We start from the raw sequence: 17,336 nt of genomic DNA on the forward strand, positions 1-17,336 counted from the left end.
TTATTTCTTGAATTTGCTGTCCTGGGCCTGCTAAGCCCCTCTGTAAATACAGCTCTGGGGCCATTCAAGTATTACGTAAGCAGATTTTCAGCCATTTTTGACCCCCCTCCCAGCAGCTTAGAATATTTCATATCTTCAAAAAGGGGTGGTTGATGACGTAAGTAACCTTCAAACCCCCTCCCCCCTGGTCATCAAAAGTCAGCAAATCCGAAACCCCCCCCCCCCCCCGCCAATGCTGATGTAATACTTGAATGACCCCTCTGCAAATATCATGCTTTTAAGACATATAACCTTTCTGATATATTTGTGGGGAAACCTTTAAGATAGAGCTTTGGGACAGTGAAACCAGAACAAAAATCTCTATCGCCCTTTGTGATAGAGTGCATTCTTATTTGATGTCACTGAGTAATTTACCTGAATGGTCAAATGAATTCAAATCCTGATTCTTAGTTGTCCAATCTCTGTACAACAAAAACGGCTTAAAAATAATTTTTTAAATAAAAGTTACCTCGTTATATTTTCTATTTATAAAGTGTCAGTAATGACAACTCATCAACTAGAGCTGAAATGTGAATTGAGTTATCCGGCACAATTCTATACCTCCGAGCCATACTATCGTATGTGGTTCATTATAATGATTTGACTCTTGCCTCCTGCAGCAAGAGTCTTCTTTAGGAGTGGCACATGAGGCTTTGCACCCGGATGGCAGTTAAGCTTGAGCCGGCCCTAGTGGAGGCCATGCTTCTACTATTTATAAAATAACATTGATTTTTAGATTGTTTGTCTCTGTAGTTTTCATGTCTAGCATTTCTGAAGAAAAAAAAGACAATTGAATACAGAAAAATTTAGGTGTGTTAATTAGCACGTTAATGGCTCATTGCTGTCAACATAAAATATTAAACAGAGATATAAGTTCAACAACTACAAAGGATGCATTAAAGGGGGGGGGGGGGGAACCACAAATCAACTCACTTGCAATTTCTTACCTCTCTGCTTTGATAAGAGAATTATCGGTGTGTCCAAAGTAACTTTCCTAGTGCTGTACTTGAAACATTCTGGAATTTTCAAGTAATATTATTTCAGCAGGACACCAGGTATTCACCTTGACTTTTGCAACATCTCTGGCCAGTGCATCTGCTGATCGATGACACAAAGGTCTTACACATTCTTTCTTTTATGTCATTCTGATGATGCTTTTCATAGAAATATTTTGACTGCTTTACCAAAGATTAAAAAAAAAAAAAAATCATGCATTTCAAAAACACAGAACAGCCAGAACTGGGGTGGGGAGGGCAAAGGGGACAACAAATTCGAAGGGGCAGCAAATTTTTCGGTGGAAACAAAAACACAGGTGTAAAATCAATCAAATTCTAAAGTGGTGGGAGCAGAAAAATCACGTTTGGTCCTCTCCTCCACAAAAATCGTAGTTAACCCTCACAGTGACAATCCCGAGATATCTCATCAAACTTGATCTGCTTTATTTCGGTCATCCCAAAATATCTCAATTTCTTAACAGCTTTTATTTCTAATGTGACAGTTGCAATGCGGACCAGGAAAATTTTAAAAACTACTTAAAAGGTTAAGACCTGACATAACGTCACTCTTCAGTTATTTTAAAGTTGTCTTCACTGACGGTTTCATTGTGGGGTGAACAAAAATATTTTTGCCTCCTACAGAGTAACAAAAAATAGGCCAATTGCAATAACAGCTTTATAATATTTGAATACTGCATTCTCCAGCACACCAGGAAACAGTAACTGAGATCAGCATGCAGAGAATATTCATATTTTCCACCATGTTTGGCAAATTTTAGCGACCAATTCCTGATATAACATCTGTTTTCAACGGAATTGCAAAAATTGCTGGTATAATGCAAAAGTGACATTTCTTCAGTCTCGGAAAGCGCCAAACAATGTACAGAATTTAGTATCTGCATTTCATATTAAAGGTTGATAATTGAAGTAGATTAATAAGTAAATGTTCAATTTTCATTATCACTATCAAATTCTTCAATGTTTCCTATAGTGGGAAAACCATTTATTTATTCCAATTAGCTTATTTGTTCAATATAAATTGATATCAGTCTTTTGAATGTATCACGTTATCCTCATTGAACCTTGGTTTAACCCACATGCCGGGAATGGACAGACTCCAACATTCAAAAAACTGGAGTCTTCCCCGATTTGCCTTGAATGACAGTTGAAATACTGGGAATACTGTTATTTTGATAGCAGTAACAGAGTCGTCTTAACGCATGGGACCCAGCGTGTGTGTGTGTGGGGTCATAGAGCTCCTTCTTGGTGCCCCAGGGCAGATATTTTCTTGGGAGGCCCCAGGGCCTTAAAAGGGAAAATATTATGCAAAATAAACGTACATTATTTGTGAGGCCAACATTCGGCTCGGGGCCCCTGATTGCCCAAGCCTAGTTACAGCCCTGGTCTCACCAAACCCACTGCCCCTCTAGGACTGGGGGTCCTGGAGAGCAGCATGAATGCGACATTTGGTTTAAATTTGGCAGTAAGCATGGTTATTGCTAGGCAACAACTTCTAACCAGATGGAGGAAAAATTGTTTGCATGGGGGACCGTCAGGGGTGTTTGATAAATTAATCTTTGGTCAGCTTGGGGAGGGGCACGGCCAGGGCTCAACTAGATACTTTGTCAACCGGGGCAAGCAGGCATTTTGGCACGCCTTGTAATGTAGAAATATTTAAAAGGTGAATTTGGAACTCCCCCCCTCCTGGTGCCAGCTCCCGGGGCATCCGACCCGCTCCATTGTCCCTGGGCACGTCCCCCTGTACTGTGTACGCCTCTGGGGCCCGTGATACACTTATTCGAATGCCCCTGCCTAGCAAATTTAATGACAGTCGTATAATGATTTCCCAAACTTAACGAATTCTTTTTTTATGAAGTTTCTGCGCATATATCGGCATCGATGTTACCCCTGATAAAACGATTTTCCTCGAATTAAGGAATGGAAATGGCAGTTTTACACAATTTGTTAAATCGGGATTCAACTCTTATTAACTAATAATTTTAACAAACGAATCAACTCACCCTGGATCGATGAAAATACATGCTGCTCACATTGAATTTCTTGTCCATAGCTTCCAGTCAGATGATTGCGAAGAATATTTTGTGCAGAGTGAACGCACTAACAGTAGCCGAAGCAGAATGTATTGTTTGTTGGCCATGTATTTTGGTCACCGAACTTCATAATTACGAAATAAAGCCTAGGTTAAAAATAAGCGGAAAAAGTGAGGAAAAAATGGCGGAAAGATCAACGTATGAACAAAATTAAATTTCGACGCCAACCATATGCACTGCGTTTTTTCACCAAATTGCTCTCAGCCGGCAACCCATTCATTTCTGTTGCATCATCAACAGCCAATCGTATCACTGTGCCTTTTGGGATTTAACGGCTCCTACTAAGGAGTCCTATGTCAAGGTTGAGACCGCTGACGTAATACTCCCTCCAGTTAAGACGGCTTCATATACATCTTCGCGTATTAAGGAGTTCTAATATTACTGGAGGTAGAACTACCCTTAATACACTGTATATGAAGTCATCTTAGTCAGCTCGATGGGACAACTACATTTTCCATAATGGCGTCGATGATGTGTGCTCCGATGGAAGATATCGTCGATTTGAAAAATTCTTTACGTGTTTTCCGATGCTATTAATGCTTGATATATGCATTTAAGATAATGCAAGGAAAAAGTACAGTAAGGCGGCCATGCGAGGAGTTGAAGCCGAGATGAAGACAAGACTTGCTTTTGAGCAGAAGGTAAGTTAACGTGATGAAACCGAATTTTTTAGTTTTCTTAAAATGAAATTTCACGCCCTTCGCATGTTAATGTGCATTAAATTAGTCGGTTTTCGGTAGGAAAAAAATCCTGATGATCGCAAGATGATCTATGTATATATATTCATAAATAATAAATTTCCTCAAATAGCAATAACATGTATTACAGTAAAAATATATTGTTTGGCCTATCGATAATGTCACATCTTATATTTGTCTTATTAATGCTTATTTTCGAGCCATCTTAATGACGTAAATAAGCTCAAGGCTCATTATGAAAATGCCAAGGGTATATTTTGGGGGTAAAAGTTGGCATGCAAATGTGATACACACACTTGCAATGTGCAGAAACACTTAAAAATATAATGCATCCTAAAAATTACACGCCACCCATTCAGACCCCTGTTTTGTTTAAAATGTATTTTTTAATTGAATGCAAAAGGGGTGCTAAATTCTATATTTAATTAGCATACTTTCCTTAATTGCTGCAGCTACATGTATCATGATCTTGAATTTTTTTAATGGTTGCATGTATTACATAGCTTATTAAGGACTTCATTAATGTATTACATGAGTAATTAATTTTACAAGTAAAAATTCAGTTTCAGTGGTATTAATGTTAATATTTTTGTACTACAGAGCATTGAGAGTGATGTTTTCTCGAAGAGATGGCAACCAGAAATCTTGTAGGATTTTTGTAAATTTCTTTAAAGGTAAGTCTGATTTTTGAACATCTTAATTGAAATTTTCCTATATCTCTGACCATTTATAATTTTGTAACATTGAAATCACATAGGAAATAACACTGAGAAGTGTAATTTAGTTGATGGAATAATGTTTATTTTATTTGAGAAGCATGCATTTTATTTTGACAACTGAATACGTGCGGGGGGGGGGGGGGTAATCAACAAATGAACAATATTTTTTTTAGGTTCTTTGCTGAAATGAGGAGTTATAAAAAGGAAGGCATTACATTCTTGTTGATGATGTAGAACTTGGTGCTCATGGAGTGTGCTGATGAATTTAATCCATTAATTTCTCAAGCAAGTTGAACCTTTTTCATTTTCAACTATGGCATTTTTGACACACACACAAAAAGCTCACAATATTCGTTAATTTTTTCAATTTACATCCCCCTCCATTTCAGGTTAAATTGCTGAATAAAATGACAGAAGTGATGACTTAAAGTTGTTCATTTTCAACGAGTTTATTGCCTATATTCATACACAGCACGATCATGTATGTGCTATTGTGCATGTGAAATTCTTTTGATAATACTGTACACACATATATCTAATAAATTTATTCATGAGCAGTAAATGGGTATTCTTTGTTTGTGATCGCAATTTGTAATTAGAAAAAATGTGTGTGGATGTTAAATTATTGCAGTTTTTTTGTTGTAGTGAATTTGGAGTGAGAATCAGTTGGATAGAATAAAATATTAATTTAATCCATCCAAATTAGTTATAATTTATTTTCTGATTAGATGCAGCTGAAATAAAATGAGCACAGTTCTTAATAACCTTATTTTAATAACTTGTGTGCAAATACCATATGTAATTACATAGTTGATAACTTGTTTACTATGTTGCAGTACAGTGGGATCCTTCCTAAGAAATCGCTGCTAAATACCTTTCCCTGAGAGAGATCACTCGTTGAAGAATGTTTTTTCCCAACTGAATATTGCGGGCTCTAATTGATAAACCTATTAAGTGGGATCCAATGTGTTTAGCATTGTGGCCGTTCAAGTATTACGTAAGCAAATTTTTAGCCATTTTTGACCCCCCCCCCCTGTCAGCAAAATGCTGATTCCCCCCCCCCTGTCAGTAAAATGTTGTCTCATCAGCTCTGCCCCTCTGAATCCAACTCATATTTTCACAAAGGGTGGTTGATGACGTAAGCATTATCCAAACCCCCCCCCCCCCATTGATGATGACGTAATACTTGAATGGTCCCATTTGTTTAGGAATATGAGATATAAATCCGAATATTTCTTAACATTGACATTAAATTCGTAGACTTGGAAAATGTTCAACATACATATCTTCTTCCCCCCCCCCCCATTGAGCATGGCCAATGCTGCATCAACCTCTAAATAGTTATGCTATGAAGCATCTATGCAACTTTTTTTTTATCAATATAATTTAGGTATATTGAACTTGTTGAATTGATTCCCTTGGGATTTTACTTTAGGCCAAAATTACACTATAGAAGTTTGATAAAAGATATTTTACAAAACTTTAAAAATACAACCAATTTACCTTAACAATCTCTAGCGAAAATTTTTTATAAAAAAAATCTAATAATATCTAAAAATTTAGATATTTCCGTGGGTATTTAATTCTTACATAAGCTAGTTAAAGTTTGAAGAAATAAAAAAATATATAATTTTCAGAAAAAATTGTAATTTAAGATATTTAATAAAAAACCGTCTGGAAAAAAACCTGCATATTCAGATAAAACGTAAAGATTAATAGATATAAAAAAGAGCAAATGCGCATGCTAATGTAAAAAAAGAAAAATGAGGGAGGGAAAAAATATATGCGTGAAAAAGCGATTGTCGCCATTAATGTAGAAGAAATATTGCTTTTTGATACTTAGTAGTTGTGTAAAATTTTTGCTTTACGTTGATTGGTCAAATGACGAACCGAATGAAACGAAAGACTGGTTTTATCTCCGTAACCTGTCACATGATCCTAAGGACAATGGCTAAGGATAAGGGGAAGAGTGCATCTTGGGACATTGTCCTTTACGGTATCCATAGCGCAGCTCCTTAGTTATGGGCAAGAACTTAACGAGTGGTTTTTAAGGACAAGGGGAAAGTTCAGCCCCAGAGCAAAAAGAAAAAGCACTCTCCCTAGATTTCACCCCCAAGGGGAGCTGCTCTATCAACAGATAGCAAACAGTGGGATAATGTCCCTCTTTCTGTAAATAAACTATGAAGGTGAGCTACGCCCCCTTAATTTTAAATAAACCTGGTGGCGGTATATTTTTACTCCCTTTGTGAAACGAATTAATTTTTACCCTGTAAATGTACATAGATTCCCTTTTCACTCTGATTAGTATAAAATTTTATAATATACCCGGCCCTTAGAAGACCCCTTTTTGAAATTGTATGATTCAACAAATGCTGCAATTAACCATAGGACATGAAACAATCAGTGATGCGTCTAATAGCTTCTCTTGTGATTGATGTATAGAATGCCCTGAACCGCTTGTGACGCCAGCAAGGGCAACAGCTTCCAAAATGGGAAGCACCCAATATATACTGAGTCTGCACAAATGTTACACATGGCTTTATGCAAAGAGCGCTAGCGTAACTAAATAAAGGTGGTATGTATCGCTACTGCAGCCATAATTGGAACCCTCAACTCACCACATATGGTATTGGTATAACTGATGAACCAGTTCCTGAGGAAAGCCGATGATTTCGCATTGTCAAAGAGAGGACTGAAATGCTCAACTTTTTATTGAGAACTGTGGACTGCTAGAACTTTTAGGTGGGATTGGAAAATTTTGTCATAAAAACTGATTCACATAAAATATTTAGATCAGGAAAAATATTCATATTGTCAAGGGAACCGGTAAACTTAATTGTTAATGTTAAACATATTTATTTTTTACACTATTAACAATTAAATAACTTGTTAGAAATGGCTTTTGTTTTCATTTTGCTGTCTTGCAATATGGATCAGATATGAATCCGGGAATGCAACATTTATCGTTGCAACAGATATTTTCTTTACATAAAAAGCAGCACATCTCGTACTGCATATCATCGCCATGCTTAATATTGGATTTTTTTTTTTAATACTTTCACCAAGGTACTACTGCACAGTACTAAGTGATTTATGAAAAATAATCAGCTATGCACAAAGTGATTATAATTAAAGTTCTGATTCTATAACACCAAACAATAGAACCACTACTTTACCGCACACCGACTCCGGTCATATATCGTCATACCACAATTTTCAACCAGCGGGGTATGAAGGTTCTATCCATTCGGTGGTCGCCCCAGGCTCAGTAGGTAATGAACTTGCTTCTGACATTCTATGCCCGGATTCGAACCCATGGACCTTGATGGTAACCTTCACAGTGGAAGATGAGCATCTTACCACTAGCCATTTAGGTGCCAATAAGAACCACTGGTCAGAACCTCATGGATACTCTGAATGAATGAACGCCAGGGTCTCTGCCACCAGACTTATCCCGTTGCCGAGATCTCTTCCAGCCCAGCTTCGTGGCAGAGTCTGAAACAAAGTGAGTGCACCTAACAGTCTGAGTGTGTAGCTAGTGTTGTGTATGATATTTCAGTGCTGCCATCTATACTTCAAATGGTGAGTGAAGTGTAATGATTGAATATTTGTAACGTTGTAGGCCTGTTGCTCTCTGTGGCGAGACTTTTTAACGGAGAGATCGGCTCGCATTTGCGCCTTGAAGTTGGGAACCACAGAAAACCAACTTCAGCCGACCACTCATGGATACTCTAGCAGCAATGGAATTTTCTTTGGTGAAAGAAAAAAAAAGTATTTAAAAAAAAAAACAAGTAGACGATGTTGTACTTGACCAGCAGTGTAATCATAGCACAATCACATCATTTCGCCACTTCAGCAGCATCAGTGTGTGGATAGCAGGGCTGGAGGCCGCCATGGCAACTAGAATATCAGTTTTGGCACCTACAATTTTAAATGCATCATTACTAAAATGAAGTTTAAGTATGACACAAAATTTTTTAATTTCGTAATAATGTGTCTCCAACTTGGGAATAAGGTCAGTCCCGGAAAAGGGGACTTTAAAAAAATTATTTAGGACTGTTGTTCTTAGGAGAAAAAACATGCTTCACTCCTAACAAATTTAGCCAGCATCTAAAATTTTTTTTTGATTTATCTATCTAGCCCTTTTTTTTTGTAGAAAGCACAACTTTTATCAAGATGCACATTGCAACATCAGCGAAGAAGCTGAAGAACCATTTTGACAATAACAAGATGAAATGGCACCTGGCCGCCATGTTCACCTGACAGGTGAATGCTAATATAACCCTTGCAACTTTTGGCTTTGGGCCAAAACGGTATGTGCAGTGGTTGGATTGCAAACTTTCGATTCACCAAAGCACATCATTATCATGACATACTCTGGTCTGTTGAATACACATTTTTATGCTTTCACCTCACAGCCAAAACACGGTAGAACACATATTTAGCATTTGAATGATGAACCATTTGGTGATTTCTTGGTCTATTCTGAAGGCTGCTTCTTGTTGGTAGTAAATGTTTTCTTTATGATTCTCTTTTGCTGTCTTGATAAATGTATACAGACGTGCCAACTTTTGAAATCCAGAAATCCGGAGATTCTCCTGAGGGGGGTACCCCCCCCCTCGACCACAGTGGTGGTCGGCTGAAGTTGGTTTTCTGTGGTTCCCAACTTCAAGGCGCAAATGCGAGCCGATCTCCCCGTTAAAAAGTCTCGCCACAGAGAGCAACAGTCCTACAACGATAAATCATTCAATCATAACATTTCACTCATAGTTAGAAAAACTGGTGGCAGATGGCAGCACTACACATAACAAGCATTACACAGAAACAAACTTTACGTCAGGTTGCACTACACGTACACGCACATTCCCGCATGTACCGATTCGTTGGGGGGGGGGGTTGCATGGGTGGTGTAGTAGGTAGGGCCTCCAAAAAAAAAAATGGCTTGGGGATCCATGATGTTCTTAAGTCAGCCACCTCGTTGGGCAATTTGCCTGTCGTGGCGTTGTATTTGTATAAAAAAATTCAAATTACAAAGCTGCGGACGAAAAAATGTGTTTACCGCGCCGCTGTTAATGGAATACAATAACGATTATACAGGAATTTCGTCAACGAAGGTCATGCCCCTGATAAATGATTGCCGATAAATGCTATGAAAGTCGCGTCTTTGCCAGTTGCTTAAATGCGGTCACAAAAACTTTTTTTACGGCTGCTCGATGAAAATGACTACGGCTGTCCTCTACGGGTGTTTTCCCTAACGACAACGGTAATTATTGACGCCACGACAACGTGAAATCTAATTTTCTGCCAAAATCCGGAGAAATTTCAACAAATCCGGAGCGCGGGAGGAAGGATGAAAAATCTGGAGTCTCCCGCCTAAATCGGGAGAGTTGGCAGGTCTGTGTTTATTATACTCAGAATTTTGAAAAGTGTATCATATTGCACTCTATCAAAGGCCGCCTCAAAATCAATAACTCAAACCAAGGGTTCTATTTTATGTTAGAGCTCTGTCCTAGATATCTTAGTAGGAAAATTGCCTCTCTTATTCCAGTCCTTTTCCCTAATACCAGAATTTTATTAATTAACTAGTAAAAAAACTAGTTGACCCACACTTGTGCTGTCATCTGGTAATCGTAATTACAGTATTCATAATTCAAAATACCAACATCCAACAACATATGTAAGGGATGTGGTACATTAAAGTACTATCAATACTGAAAGAGCTAAATAAGATAAAAAACAAACTTTTTCCCATGCTTTTGATCATTACATAAAGTGAATATAGGGAGACTGGTGCTTTTTATATTTTCGGTATTGGTGTATAAAAGGCTTTTTGTGTGAATTTAACTTATCGCAATTAAAAATTATCAAATTTAAAACTACCAGAAAATCCATCAAACCAGTTTCAACTGCCTACTGTGAAGCCTCTCTTTTATGGCTAAAATATATATACAATAACATTATTTTTAAAGATCTTCAATAATAACTATCTTGAATGCAGTCACCCCCCTTCCCCAGACAATTCTTTTTTGTCCCACTCATCTCTGCATCAACAAAAACATCAAAATTTCAGAAATAATTTTACCCTTTAATTAAATTTTAAAAGAATTTAGGTGATAAAGAATGAATACAGCAAAAGAAAACTGAAAAGTCCACAGGAATTTCATGCAACATCAGCCGAGTAGTCAGGATGGACGAACAACAAGGGGTCTTCTTCCTCAGCTTCAATAGTTACACCTTCAGCTTCGATACTTGTAAGGGAAACAATTACACGATCCTGAAAGAGAATCATAAGAACACAATATAAAAACATTTTCAGGTCCTCCACTCAAAAAATTACAAAAAATAGGATGAGAGGAGGGTACTGCCCCCCAGATAACATAATCATAGCATAACAAAAAAAAGTCCCTAAAAAAAATTCCCGCCCTCATAGAACGCTATTTCAGTATACTGTGATTGACTTGAGCCAAGCAAAATGACAGAAATGACTTGGTTACAAAAACAATTTTTGGCCAAAACAGGGCACTAGCAACCACACATAATTATTTTCTGTTCTCATATATTACATTATTTTTTTGGAGTCTTTCAAAAAAGTAGTCTGTCACAGTACAAGTATTCAGTCATTACACTTTACTCCCTTTTGAAATATAGATGACAGCACTGAGAAATCAAACACAACACTAGATACGCATAGGATTACCATATTCGAAAACTGAGAAAGGAGAACACCTGCGTGCACCCTTGATAACGTCATTTCCCCCAATTTACACAACAGATGGCACCACTTTTTTGCCAAAAAAAGAAAAACCCACCACTACAATAATTTTTCCCAACTAAAACAGAACCAGTACAGACCTATACGTTCTGGGAATTTAATAAATCCAGTTATTATGCATAATCACTAGCTGTTATGCATAGTTATCAACCATTTTTATAAGTTTTATAAATTTTATTTTTCACATTTATTGGTGATTATGTAATCTCCAGCTTGTAATTAATTATTAAATATGCTAAATCGGCAATACATTATTCAAATTTACCTGAAATTTTGCTAGAATTTCAATATAGGATGATAGATTCGATCAGTGATTTTGCTTGTGTTTAAAAATGTTGATAAATGTGAAGAAAGCTAACATTACAATTAACAACCTTATCAAAACTTGTTACTGGACAACAAGTCATGCACTCTGCCCGGCCGAAGTCATGGATATCTTTCACAGAGTTCATCATGATGGGAATTCATCTTAAATGAAAACATGATAAAAAAAATCATGTTTTTTAATCTTAAAATATTTTACCGATAAAATTGCAATATTTCTTTTTCTGCTCGTTTCAATATTTATGAATAGAGCCCGGATTATATGCACAAAAATGTGGCAAAATATGCTCCAAAAATAATGCAAATACGGCCTAAAAAATACCAAAATATGCATAAAAAATGGTTAAAATTCCAAAATATATATTAAAACTCAGAAAATATGCATTTGTGAAAATTTAATACCCTCAAAGAAGCAAACACATTTTTAAAATGCATATTTTCAATTTCTAAGTGAACACTCATTAGGAAAAACAATTATCATGTAAATTATTTCTACACGTTCTGTATGTGGAAATGTCTAGTTTCATAGTGATGGATGAGGTGGTTACCCTAGTAGTGATGCCAATCTCGTAACTAGATACTCATTCAGCTGGAGCAAGAACGCATTTTGGCACCCACATGTAATGTCGAAGAAACAGTTCAAGGGTGCATTCGACGCTGCCATTCTATCCAACACCCGGGACACTAGACCCTCCTGCAGGCCAAGTAGTGAAAATTTGAAAAAAAAAGTAGGAAAACCATTGACAAAAAATAAGAGGGAAAAAACTGAATTCTCAAATCATTATGGTATTTAAAAATGTTGTGTCATTGAGATTCACACCTTATATATTTTAATTATAGTATTATCTATTGATATTTTAAGAAACAAGTTCTCTCTAACAAATTTAAAACTCTTTCATTTCCACAGAATGTGGTATCGAAAACCATGTAAATAGCAAAACTAAAAAGAGATTAATCAAATTGATACTGTTACTTTAAATGTCCAATTAATGATCGTGATCCATTTTCCCCCGTGCCAAGAAAAAACCTGTCTAGGTGCCATAGAAATGTAGCACATGCAATGCTTAACCCATTGCCCACGGGTCGAAATGTGACCCCGGAGTCATATGTGAAGGCCCACAGCTTCAAACCTAATTTTGCAAAAAATGAACTAAGCGACACATTTCCCGATCATTCAAGAGAACCTGCAGCACAGTTTCAGGTCATTCAAGTGGCTCGCGTCACACTGCCAGATTACTCAAGTTACTGGAGCTGCTGTTCCACTTCACTTAAGTGACCTGTGGCACATTCCTAGATCACTAGAGTAACCTGCAATATTGTTCATCTACACTTAAGTGACTCACTGCAAAGTTCTAGACCACTCAAGTGACTCATGTACATTTACATGTCATTCAAGTGACCCGGGGCACATTCTCTGATAAGTAAATGTGTCCCAGCATATTTACAGATCACAGCGGCACAGTTCCAGAGCACTCGATGGACCCATGAAACTTTTAAAGATCACTCGAGTAACCTGTATCACAGTTCCACATTCTTTAAATGTGCTGCTGCACATTCCTACACTGGTGTAAGAAATTAAGACAATTTGCAGATTTGGTCGATTATCTCTAGAACTTCTATACCGATTTTAATGAAATTTGATATGTACATACATTGATACAATACAAAACAAATAACCATTCAATAATTGTAATACACACGCATAATCGTGCGTAACACTCGTTGGAGTCGGAAGATATGAAGCAGCGGTTGCAGAATAAACAAAAAAATGGGTTAATATACATATGGGTTAATACAGATATACAGGTCTCGCAGCGTGATTTCATACTTGAAATAAGGCAGTTTATCATTTCCTGTGGCAATTTGTTCCACTCGTTCATCAATGCTGTTTTCATTCCGTGGATGGTTCCTGGAGGGGGGTTGCGAGTTGCAATTGCCCTCCCCAGAGCGTCCCAAACATGCTCTATAGGGTTAAGGTCTGGAGATCTGGCTGGCCAATCCATCCGGCGAATATCCTCACTCTCTAGAAAATCGTCGAGCAGAAGAGCTCTATGTGGCCCCAAGTTATCGTCCATTAAAATGAACTCAGGGCCAACTGCACCCCTGAAAAGGCGAACATAGGGCTCCAAGACCTCATCCCTATACCTCACACCAGTCACAGTGCCTCTTTCAAAGACATGGAGAGGTGTGCGGCCATCCAACATGATGCCTGCCCAGATCATTAAACCTCCTCCGCCATAATGGTCAATTTTGCGGACATTGGAGGGTAGGTAGCGGGTCCCTGGTTCTCTCCATATGAACGTACGGCGAGAATCGGTGCTTAGGCTGAACTGGGACTCATCAGTGAAGAGAACGGTCGCCCATTGATCCATACTCCAATCTCTATGCTCTCTGCACCATGATAAACGGATTCTCTTGTCCGTAGAAGTGAGCAGGACGCAAACAGCAGGTCTTCTTGCAAACAACCCTCTCTCATGAAGTCTTTTGGAAACAGTCACCATTGATATACGGGTTCCTGTGGCTGCATACAAGTCACGAGAGAGCTGAGAAGCTGTAGCACTCCTGTTACGCCTCACTATAATCGACAAATGGCGATCTTCTCTGGCCGTCATGGCTCTTGGACGACTTGCCCAGGCTTTCTCTTGATGGATCCCGTATCCTGGAACTGTTTCCATAAGTTACACACGACGCTGGGCGTTAAATTTAACTCTCTACAAATCTGGACTTGAGATTGGCCTGCTTCTTGCCTCCCCACCTCATTCCATCATCTAAACGTTGGTGGTTACTCATTTTTACTGTTACAATTTGAAATTAACCGATTGCTGCAAAATAACACCAAGAAATTCGCCGAGGTGTGCTAGCGAACGAAATGCGTATTAACTTACGCGTGCTTATAAAGCCTGTTTCTCTATTGGCTTCGCCTACACACACGTGTACGCTTACGTATTTGACGTACAAGATTTACATTTTTGTCTAGAAGCAGTGGTTTTACATTCAGTTCAGTTCTTTTCATGTAATTCGATAAAATATGCAAATTCTGTTAATTTATTTCACCAGTGTAGATCATTTAGGTTATCCGCGGAAAATTTACAGATCACTGCAGCACAGAGTACTCAATTGACCCAGAGATATTTACAGGCCAGCTTCAGTGACCCGCGACACATTTCAAAATCAATGAAATGGCTCACACTCTACTGAATGTTGAACACCCTTGATGTACTTCATCCGAAGGATACAACGATTAGAATGGCCTGCATATGTTTATGAATGTCTGGTTTTTTCCAAAAAGACACATTTTCTTAAAACGCACATGCTAACCTGTGGCCCTCAGAGTTATCTCATGTGGTCCAGGACAAATAACAAAACTAGAATCCGGGTTCGAACCCCACAGTGGTGGTCGGCTGAAGTTGGTTTTCTGTGGTTTCCAACTTCAAGGCGCAAATGCGAGCCAATCTCCCCGTTAAAAAGTCTCGCCACAGAGAGCAACAGTCCTACAACGATAAATCATTCAATCATAACACTTCACTCATAGTTTGAAAAAAACTGGTGGCAGATGGCAGCACGACACATAACAAGCATTACACAGGAACAAACTTCACGTCAGGTTTCACTACACGTACACACACATTCCCGCATGTACCGATTCGTTGGGGGTTCCATGGGGGGTTGTGGGCGGGGTGCATGTGTGGTGTAGCAGTAGTAGGTAGGGCTCGTAGGTAGGGTAAAAAAGGGCTCGGGGATCCATGATGTTCTTAAGTCAGCCACCTCGTTGGGCAATTTGCCTGTTGTGGCGTTGTATTTGTATTTGTACAAAAGTGGCCCACGAAAGATCATGAAATCATTCAAATGGGGCACATTTCCAGATTACTTCAGTGGCTTGTGGCACACTTCCAGATATAAGCTGCCAACAGCATATATCCATATCACCTAAGTGACCTCATGCACATTTCCAGATCACTTGAGCGACCAGCAGCAAACCCCCAGTTCACTTAAGTGGAACGTAGTTCAGTTGCAGATTAGTGGCTGGAGGCACATTTGATCATTTGAGTGGCCCTCTGCATGCTTCGAATCACTTGAGTCACTCGCAGCACAAAGACCACCTAATGGTCTGCGATGCATTAACACTTCAAGTGGAAAGATGCATTTTTTATGGATTATTATAGTGGCGCTCTTAACACATTTCCAGACCACTAAAGTAGTCTGATACGCACTTTCAGATCATTCAAGTGACTTGTGGCAAATTTCCTGATGACTCAAGCGGCCCACGGCACACTTTCAGATCATCTGAATGACTCGCGGTACATTTCAACTTAATCTTTTGTGTGTGTGAAGAGTGTGGGGCCACTTCATTGATTTAAAAACGTGTAGCGGGCCACTTGATAAAGTGATCTAGCACAGCACCGCAGGTTATTTGTGTGATCTGTAAATGTGCCGCAGATCACTCAAGCAATCTGGGAATGTGCAGCGGGCCACTTGAGTGATTGGAAAATTTACCTCGGGCTGCTCAATTGAAGTGAGAACTCACGGCGAGCCACTTGAGTGATCTGGAAATATGCTGTGGGTCATTTAAATGAGGTTGAATGTGTCGCGAGCCACCTAATTTATTTGTAAGTACCGGGCCACATTTAGGCCATGGGTTGAGCACATGCACGCTTTGAAATAAGGGGCCATTCAAGTATTATGTCAGCAAATTTTTAGCCATTTTTGACCCCCTCCTTGTCAGAAGAAGTCAGCAAAATTCTGTTAGCGCTCTGTCCCCTTTCTCCTAACACATATTGGTGGAATCTGGGTTGGAAGCTCGTGGTCCCCCATAAAAGATCAAAAATTCATTTTTTAAAAGAATTAAAATTTCAAAAGAAAATATCTTTATATGTTATTATAATCAATTTCAACGCTATTTGAAGGCTAAGAACTCGAAATTGCTCAAGAAATTCATTGCAACCTTACCTCTGTGCCCTTGGTAATCCATGAACCGCGGTAAACATTTGGCCCGCACGGGCCAAAGGTTTAACGGTTTAAGGTTTAACAATAAATATAAAAAACATTACTAGAAAAATACCTTTAAGATACGTATTTATAAAAAAAAATAACTAAAATATACATGAAAAATGTGACCGAGATGAGAATTTTCTTTCCAAAAAGGTTTGAGTGTATATAATATTACGGTTATTTTTCGAAAAGAAAATAACCGATGGGTGGTGCACCAATATACTTACAGTACATAGTGATTTTGGTCAGATAAAAATACACACTCTCTCTCAAGCTCTTTTCGTTTACCCCTGCAGGAGTAGAGATGTGAGGTCAGAATATTCTCCTGGATGTAAAAATTGGAGAATAATCGAGAATATTCATTTTTCTTTTAAATAATTTAAATTTTTTTTACTAATTTTGTTCATATTGTGAAATATAAATCAGTTTTCATTACCTGAAACATTTACAACAAAACAATTTTTGGTATAATCACTCCCCAATGACAACTTTTAGTTCGAGAATATTCTCAGAATATTCTCCAGGTCATGATCAGAGGTTTAAGTTTGGTTATAAAAGATTTTAGAAACCATTAAAAAATTGTTTTAAAGTTAGATAAATTTTCAGAAATAAGTTCACAACAAATCAAAATTGATTGATAAAGGAAGCAATTATACAATCACCTTTATTCTAAGAAGATACAGAACTGT

General features: G+C 38.1%; 1 protein-coding gene across 1 annotated transcript in view; it reads right to left on the reverse strand.

Moving 5' to 3' along the window:
* Positions 1-10,626: 10,626 nt before the first annotated feature.
* Positions 10,627-17,336, reverse strand: part of Mcm6 (minichromosome maintenance 6) — a 103,995-nt gene continuing 97,285 nt past the window's right edge. The window contains exon 16 of the mRNA XM_089244308.1: positions 10,627-10,836. Coding sequence (XP_089100434.1) covers positions 10,723-10,836 — 114 coding nt within the window. The 3' untranslated portion in view covers positions 10,627-10,722. The remainder of the gene's footprint in view (positions 10,837-17,336) is intronic.

Source organism: Pholcus phalangioides, unplaced genomic scaffold (genome assembly GCF_987345545.1).
Source record: "Pholcus phalangioides strain wild (caught in Gottingen) unplaced genomic scaffold, Ppha-v1.0 ptg000015l_1, whole genome shotgun sequence".
Taxonomy (NCBI): domain Eukaryota; kingdom Metazoa; phylum Arthropoda; class Arachnida; order Araneae; family Pholcidae; genus Pholcus; species Pholcus phalangioides.